This window comes from Oncorhynchus masou, unplaced genomic scaffold, assembly GCF_036934945.1.
Source record: "Oncorhynchus masou masou isolate Uvic2021 unplaced genomic scaffold, UVic_Omas_1.1 unplaced_scaffold_980, whole genome shotgun sequence".
Classification (NCBI taxonomy): domain Eukaryota; kingdom Metazoa; phylum Chordata; class Actinopteri; order Salmoniformes; family Salmonidae; genus Oncorhynchus; species Oncorhynchus masou.
Window position 1 is genome coordinate 89,940 of NW_027016313.1, and position 9,452 is coordinate 99,391.

General features: G+C 41.1%; 1 protein-coding gene across 1 annotated transcript; it reads right to left on the bottom strand.

Annotated features, from left to right (window-relative positions):
- Positions 1–2,350: 2,350 nt before the first annotated feature.
- Positions 2,351–9,268, bottom strand: LOC135538537 (stonustoxin subunit beta-like; the record flags this gene model as incomplete). The annotated part of the gene is made up of 4 exons (XM_064964427.1): positions 2,351–5,141; positions 5,576–5,622; positions 5,832–6,005; positions 9,075–9,268. Coding segments are annotated over 4 exons (960 nt in total), but the record flags the coding sequence as incomplete, so codon positions are not given.
- Positions 9,269–9,452: the final 184 nt, after the last annotated feature.

The window sequence follows — 9,452 nt, forward strand, 5'->3', positions numbered from 1 at the left end:
TGTTGGTATTGTGTATGTTGAATGTAATATTATTGGTGGTCTCAGTGGGCTGATGGTTGGTATGTTGGTATTGTGTATGTTGAATGTAATATTATTGGTGGTCTCAGTGGGCTGATGGTTGGTATGTTGGTATTGTGTATGTTGAATGTAATATTATTGGTGGTCTCAGTGGGCTGATGGTTGGAGATGGTATGTTGGTATTGTGTATGTTGAATGTAATATTATTGGTGGTCTCAGTGGGCTGATGGATGGAGACGGTATGTTGGTATTGTGTATGTTGAATGTAATATTATTGGTGGTCTCAGTGGGCTGATGGTTGGAGATGGTATGTTGGTATTGTGTATGTTGAATGTAATATTATTGGTGGTCTCAGTGGGCTGATGGTTGGTATGTTGGTATTGTGTATGTTGAATGTAATATTATTGGTGGTCTCAGTGGGCTGATGGATGGAGACGGTATGTTGGTATTGTGTATGTTGAATGTAATATTATTGGTGGTCTCAGTGGGCTGATGGTTGGTATGTTGGTATTGTGTATGTTGAATGTAATATTATTGGTGGTCTCAGTGGGCTGATGGTTGGTATGTTGGTATTGTGTATGTTGAATGTAATATTATTGGTGGTCTCAGTGGGCTGATGGTTGGTATGTTGGTATTGTGTATGTTGAATGTAATATTATTGGTGGTCTCAGTGGGCTGATGGTTGGTATGTTGGTATTGTGTATGTTGAATGTAATATTATTGGTGGTCTCAGTGGTCTGATGGATGGAGACGGTATGTTGGTATTGTGTATGTTGAATGTAATATTATTGGTGGTCTCAGTGGGCTGATGGTTGGTATGTTGGTATTGTGTATGTTGAATGTAATATTATTGGTGGTCTCAGTGGGCTGATGGTTGGTATGTTGGTATTGTCAGGATTTGGCCAGGGTTGTTTCGGGTTTTTGTCAGTAGATGTCCCCATTGTGCTTTTTGTCCCTGTGTTTTTCCCTTGATCCCCATTATTGTTTGCACCTGTGTCTCGTTTCCCCTGATTGTATTTAAACCCTTTGTTTCCCTTTCTGTGCTCTGTGTTTGTATGTTAGCACCCTGGTGTTCTGTGTGCTCTTGTCGATTCCGGGTGACGTTCTTGTGGTATTCTGTTTTTTGTTTATTTTTGGTGAGTTTCTTTTGAGTTCTTTTGTGTTTTTCCTACCACCTTTTTGGATTTGCCATTTTTGTATTTTTGGATTTTTTCTTTATTAAATTCACCGTCTTAAGTACTGCTGTGTCTGCCTCATCTTCTGGGTTCTGCTGTCTATTCGTGGCTCAGTTGGTTAAGTGACTGTTTCTCACTCCGGAGACCCAGGTTCGAAACCGGGTCCTGACAGGTATTGTGTATGTTGAATGTAATATTATTGGTGGTCTCAGTGGGCTGATGGTTGGTATGTTGGTATTGTGTATGTTGAATGTAATATTATTGGTTGTGTCATGCAACAGGTGATTAGGATTGTTAGATGAGCCCACTAAGTTCCTGATGAAGTCAACTGGTGAGTCTCTTTAGCAGCTAGTTCCATGGACACACTGATTACAATGTCCTTCACCAAGGTCAGATGACTTTCAGTCAACAGTCTCTTGTGTGTCTTCACTCCGTAGCCACATTCTAGTCTGTCTCTGATGATGTCATTTAGAACAGCATTCAACTCAGTGTTCTGATAGTTTCTTTAATGCAACAGCAAACATTGGTACTGATTCTCCCTCTTCCTGTTGTCTCCTGTGGAACCTGAACCTTTCAGCATCAACTAGTGGGTCCTGTGAAACATGTCCTTTAAGTATCTCCACAATATCCCCATACGTCTTATTACCTGATCTGTCTGGCTGTAGCAGGCTGTCTAGTAAATGACACGTCTTCGGCCCCATTACACTAAAACATGTAGGCACAATGTTGTCCTGATCAATGTCATTTACAAGAACAAAATATTTAAACTGTTCTGTATATGAGCTCCACTGCTCAAAACTTTCATCAAACTGTCCAATGGTCCTAAAAATGTCCAATAACATTCCTTCCTTTGTAAATTACGTTGTTTTCGCCTTCTGGCATCCATCTCGAGTCCTTTTCTGCCGTCCATGACGATGTTCACTCTCTCTCTTAGCCAGCTCCACTATGCCCTTGCCTCTGCTAGTACTACACTGAGCTAACATTATCCTGGACTGAACCACAGAAAATAACAGCTTAAACAGTAGTAAAAACAGACATCTTCCAGACAGAATAGTTCCTGTAGATTCAGACTTACTCATCACCAATCTGTTATGTCTCGTGGGTTTCATTACCACGTCTGTATAACAATTTAATAATGACGAGACAGGAGACAGGAATCAGTTCAACCATTTATCTGGAACGTGATCATCTCAACACATACAAACACCCATGATGCTCTGCAGCACAACCCCCATATACAACAAATACATACATAAATAAGTAATGGACACTAAACAAAACTCATAGAGGAATTTAAATGTTCAGTTCTAGAAAGTAGGGCTATGGGATAGAGTCAGAAAGGTCAGTATGTTTGATAGCTGGTTACAGAGGTGACATAACAAGCATAAGGTCCATTATAACACAGTGAAGTAGAGGTGGGAGCTAAAAGCAGACATGGACAGTGAAACGGTGTGAGGAGGTCAGGGGTCAAACACTAGATCAGGACAGGTAGAAATGGCAGGGCTGGAGACAGAGACACATTCTGATTATGGCTCAGACCTGACCTGAGACACCCAAACAGAAGTTGCCATAGCAAAGTCCTGTCCTGAGACACCCAAACAGAAGTTGCCATAGCAAAGTCCTGTCCTGAGACACCCAAACAGAAGTTGCCATAGCAAAGTCCTGTCCTGAGACACCCAAACAGAAGTTGCCATAGCAAAGTCCTGTCCTGAGACACCCAAACAGAAGTTGCCATAGCAAAGTCCTGTCCTGAGACACCCAAACAGAAGTTGCCATAGCAAAGTCCTGTCCTGAGACACCCAAACAGAAGTTGCCATAGCAAAGTCCTGTCCTGAGACACCCAAACAGAAGTTGCCATAGCAAAGTCCTGTCCTGAGACACCCAAACAGAAGTTGCCATAGCAAAGTCCTGTCCAGTAGGTTATATGGAATTTCCTTTCATCAAAATCTAGAACATTGACATGAGGCATCTGTCAATAAAAAGTTACTTTAGATCTTTAGTGAAAGTATGGAATTACTTAGTGTTACTAACATCATAAACATAAAACATTTTAAACTGCTCATTTGTATTATACTGATCTAAAATCTAAACGCAACAGGCAACACTTTGAAATATTTTACTGAGTTACATTCAATTGAAAATAAATTCATTAGGCCTTAATCTACGAATTTAACATGACTGGGAATACAGACATGCATCTATTGGTCACAGATACCTTAGTATAAAAGTAGGATTGTGGATCAGAAAACCAGTCAGTATCTGGTGTGATCATCATTTGCCTCATGCATTGTGACACATCTCCTTTACATTGAGTTGATCAGGCTGTAGATTGTGGCCTGTGGAATGCTGTCCCACTCCTCTTCAATGGCTGTGCAAAGTCGCTGGATATTGTCATGACCTGGAACACGCTGTCGTACACGTCTGTCCAGAGCATCCCAAACATGCTCAAACGGCTGACATATCTGGTGAGTTCTCAGGCCATGGAAAATATATAGATTTTTTTTCAGCTTCCAGGAATTGTGTCTAGATCCTTGCATGAGGTGATGGAGGCGGAGGAATGATACGACAATGGGTTCTCATCATGGTATCTCTGTGCATATAAATTGCTATTGATAAAATGCACTTGTGCTGATTGTCCGTAGTTTATGATTACCCATAACCTCACTGCCACCATGGGGCACTCTGTTCACAACGTTTACATCAGCAAACCGCTCGCCCACATGACACCAGCTTCTTGATATGCCACAGTGGTCAGGTGGATGGATTATCTTGGCGAATGAGAAATGCTCTCTAACAGGGATGTAAAACATGTCAGCTTTTAGTGTGTATGGAACATTTCAGGGATCTTTTATTTCAGCGGAATGAAACATGGGACCAACACTTTACATGTTGCCTTTATATTTTTGTTCAGTGTATTTACAGGAATAGAATGGCCCAAACTGGTGTATGTGTGTATTCAGTGTATGTGTGTGTGCACAAGGTGTGTGTGTGTCATGTGTGGGTGTCCAGTGTCTGTTTGTGTGTGTCCGTCCAGTGTGTGTGTCGGGTGTGTGTCCAGTTTGTGTCCAGTGTGTGTGTGTCCAGTGTGTTTGCATGTGTGTGTGTCCAGTTTGTGTGTGTGTGTGTCCTGTGTGTGGGTGTCCTGTGTGTGTGCTTCCTGTGTGCGTGTGTGTGTCCTGTGTGTGTGTGTCCAATGTGCGTGTGTGTCCAGTGTGTTTGCGTGTGTGTTCAGTTTGTGTGTGTGTGTGTGTGTGTGTGTCCAGTTTGTGTGTGTCCAGGTGTATCCAGTGTGTGTCCAGTTTGTGTGTGTGTCCAGTATGTGTGTCTATGTGTGTGTGTGTGTGTGTGTGTTTCCAGTGTGTGAGACAGAGTTATATATTAATACATTTATATTCTTATTTTATTAAAATAGCGTGTTGTGTTTGATTAGGGACACTGAAGAGTCATTATAAACCCAAAACCCTGGATAGAGGGGCTCAGTGAATGTGGTGTAGAATGTGTTCAGGTGGGTCAGTGTGTCAGAGGAGACTTTGTAGAAGGACAGAGTGCCGGCTGACCAGTCCAGATACACTCCTACTCTGTGGGAGCTGGAGGAAGGGACGTCTATGAGAGTGGTATTATAATTGTGCCTGGCAGTGTAACTGTTGTCAGAGCAGAACAGACTCCAGGACTTGTCATTCCATCCGAGCCCACAGTCCTTACCCTCTCCTCTCCTGTTGATTCCTTTATATGTCACTCCTATAACAGGCCATCCCCCACTCCACTCTACCTCCCAGTAACAGCGCCCAGTCAGACCCTCTCTACACAGCACCTGTCTGCAGACCTCAAATCTCTCTGGGTGATCAGGATACGGCTGCTTCTTCTTCCCACATGTCACCTTTCTGTTCTCCTCAGACAGAGAGAGGAGTCTGTGTGCTGTGTTTGGGTCCAGTGTGAGATCACAGGCATCTGATGGATGAAACCAGACACAATATTAGAAATCATCATCATTCACATTAGAATGTTAACTCACCTTTCACTAATTAATTTAATGTAGATGTTTCTAGGTATCAAAAGGGTTAGGGTTAGGGTTAGACTTTTGATTGTTCAACTGTTATACTGTATGGTAATATAAAACACACTTGTTGCCATTAATTACACACACACACCAGGATGCATGCATGAACACTCACACATCTCTAATGTAACACGAACAGAACACACACACACACAGACACACATTGTCCAAGCAACTCCTTCTAAACGTTGGTGTCCCTGATTTCTGCTTCTGTAGAACTACAGCTGATATTTAATATGTCCAAGTAAGTAATGATGGTGGTCTTTGACTGAACTTGAATTAAGACTTATTCTTAGTCATATTCTTCACAGAAGTCAACACTCACATTTTCTAAGCCCAGGTTTCATTGTGTACTCTCCACCATGTTCCACACTGTAGCGGTAAGCAGAAGAACAGACAGTCATTGAGGGATACATGTGAACTCCCTCTCTCTCGCTCACACACACACACACACACACACACACACACACACACACACACACACACACACACACTTTGTCCAAGGGTTGGTAAGAATGTTTGTCTTAACCTGATAACTCAAACATGTCTGACATGAACATTGACATAACCCCTCTACATACTTGAGTTTCTCCAGTCTGCAGTGTGGATCCTCCAGTCCAGCAGAGAGCAGTCTGACTCCTGAGTCTCCTGGGTGATTGTAGCTCAGATCCAGCTCTCTCAGGTGTGAGGGGTTTGACCTCAGAGCTGAGACCAGAGAACAACAGCCTTCCTCTGTGACTAGACAGCCTGACAGCCTGCAAAGATGAAAACCACACTACCTATTCTTTAGTGGTGAAAATAGTGGCAGTATATTTTTTTCAACATATTCAGATATATCAATGTCCAGCAACTGTTCATATCTATTCATAAATTAATGAGTGTATCATTATTAGAAATGACAAATTATCAAAGTATTGCTTGTAGAGAGAAAAATATAAAGTCCAAATATTTGACTAAACTGACCAGATCAGTTTAAAAAGCAGTATAAATCAAAAGACAGACAGTGAGGTGTCAGATTTAGATTGTACTGAGTATACAGTTCACACCATATCTAGTTTGACAGTGAAGCAAAAAAATATAATGAGGCTCTATACTCCAGCATTTTGGAATTGAGGTCAAATGTTTCATTTAAGGTGACAGGATATAATGTCACCTTTAATTTTAGGGTATTTTCATACATATCTGTTTCACTGTTTAGAAATAAAATCACTTGATGTATCTAATCCACCTATTTGAAGAAGTTGTGTTTTCTGACCAATTCACTTCATGTATTAAAGTTGTAAAACGTTTAGTATTTAAACTCGTTGGTTAATTTTGCATTTTGGTTGTGTTTTGGGTTGTGTTTGGGGTTGTGTTTTGCCCAATAGTAACTAAATGGTGTATGGTGACTGGATTAATCTTCTGTCTAAGTGAGTAGATAACATGTTTCTAAACACTACTAAATGAATCATGATGATTAAGAAAAATCATGAATCAGTCATGAGAAATGATAAGAAAGTTACAGAGGCTACAACAAAACATGCTAACCTCTCACCATTACCATTTGGGGTGGCAGGTTAGCCTAGTGGTTAGAGCGTTGGACTACTAACCAAAAGGTTTTGAGTTCAAATCCCCGAGCTGACAAGGTACAAATCTGTCGTTCTGCCCCTGAACAGGCAGTTAACCCACTGTTCCTAGGCTGTCATTAAGAATTTGTTCTTAACTGAATTGAATAAATAAATTACCAATAACAGAGGGGGTATGATATTTGTGCCTCAGTAACTTTCTCATTCATCATCATTCACAATTCATTCATAATCATGGTAGCATCCACATCATCTACTCTTACGGACAATACAGGTGAAGTGACTCCAAAATGACAGGACATTATTCACCATTTAGTTTCTATTTGAAAAACAATCCATAACACAACCAAAGCAAACCGCAAATGCATTCAAAACGTGTGTAGATTCACAAAATTGATGTGATCACTGTGGGTCCAAATTATTACATTTTTCAAATGAGAAACTAGACACGAAGTGCTTTCATTTCTAAACAGTAACACAGATTGAATGTATGAAATATCCTAAAATAAAAGGTGACATTATATAGTGTTGCCTAAAATGAACCATTTGATCTCAAATCCAAAATGCTGGGGCATTTTGCAAACATATATGCTGTGGACTATGTGTGCCAGGTAAACACACGTGGATCTGGTGAACAGTTCTCACTTTTATTTAACTCGGCAAATCAGTTAAGAACCAACTCTTATTTACAACGACGGCCTACCAAAAGGCAAAAGGCCTCCTGTGGGGACGAGGACTGGGATTAAATGATTATGTTTTAAATTAAAAACAATATATATATATATATATATATATATATATATATATATGAAAATATATGACAAACATACATCAGGAAAAGGGAGACACCGCAACACTGGGGCTGAGAAATAGGCAGTTTCAAATGGGTATGTTTTTAGCCAAAAACGAAAATACTGCCCCCTACACGCAAAAGGTTAACAAGACAAGTCAGTTATTAAGAACAAAATCTGATTTACAATGACGGCCTACTAAAAGGCAAAAGGCCTCCTGTGGGGACGGGGGCTGGGATTAAATATAGGACAAAACACACATCATGACAAGAGAGACACCGTAACACTACATAAAGAGAGACCTAAGACAACAACATAGCAAGGCAGCAACACATGACAACGCAGCATGGTAGCAACACAACATGACAACAACATAGTAGCAACACACCATGGCAGCAGCACAACATGGCAGCAGCACAACATAGTAGCAGCACAACATGGCAGCAGCACAACATGGCAGCAACTTAGCAGCAACACACCATGGCAGCAGCACAACATGGCAGGAGCACAACATGGTAGCAACACAACATGAAAACAACATAGTTGCAACACACCATGGCAGCAGCACACCATGGCAGCAGCACAACATGGCAGCAACTTAGCAGCAACACACCATGGCAGCAGCACAACATGGCAGGAGCACAACATGGTAGCAGCACAAAACATGGTAAAAACATTATTGGTCTAGATTTAACTTTAGCCTGCAGCTTTGATATGTGCTGAGAGGACAGTTTACTGTCTGGCCATACTCCCAAGTACTAGTATGAGGTGACTACCTCCAGCTCTAAACCCTCAGAGGTAGTAATCACACCTGTGGGGTGAGGGGCATTCTTCTTACCAAACCACATGAGGTGTTCAGGAGGTGTTCAAAACAACGTTATGGACAGAGAAAGCTTGTTAAACACTAAGAAAGCATTGTTGTAGAGCGTTCAACACACAATCTGGTGAGGGGCCAGCTGAGTATAAGACTGTATATAGAGCATATACATGGATGAGAGAGCTTCCTACTGCCTGAGTTATGTTGTTGATGTAAATTGAGAAGAGCGTGGGGTCTAGGATCAAGCCTCTTTCTGACTTTATACACTGCACTCTGAGAGATGTAGTTAGCAAACCAGGCCAAAGACCCCTCAGAGATACTCCTTAGCCGGCCCTCAAGAATGGAATGGTCTACCTTATCAAAAGCTTTGGCCAAGACAATAAAAATAGCATCACAACATTGCTGTTAATCAAGGGCTATGGTGACATCATTGAGGACCTTTAAGGAAGGTTGTAGTAACAAATCCATAACCTGAGTAGAAACTAGATTGCATTCCAGAGAAAATACTATAGACATCAAGAAAGCCAGTAAGTTGATTATTGACAAGTTTTTCCAACAGTTTTGATTAACAGGGCAAAATAGAAATAGGCCTATAACAGTTAGGATCATCTTGATCTGTCCCTCTTGTTGACCAAATACAGTAACACTGACCTCAGAGTCTCCAGTTTACATTGGGGATTCCCCAGTCCAGCAGAGAGCAGCTCCACTCCTGAATCCTTCAGGTCATTGTTACTCAGATCCAGCTCTCTCAGGTGTGAGGAGTTTGACTTCAGAGCTGAGACCAGAGAAGCACAGCCTTCCTCTGTGACTAGACAGCCTGACAGCCTGCAAAGAGTAAAATCATATTAAAAACACACTGCTATTCTTTGGTGGTGAAAATAGTGTCAGCATATTCTTTCAACACATTCAGATATCAGTGTCCTGAAACCTGCCATATCTATTCAGAAATGAATGCATCATTATTAGAAATGATCATAATATTGCTTGAAGAGAGAAAAATCTGTAGTTCACTGTCAAAGGAATTTAACA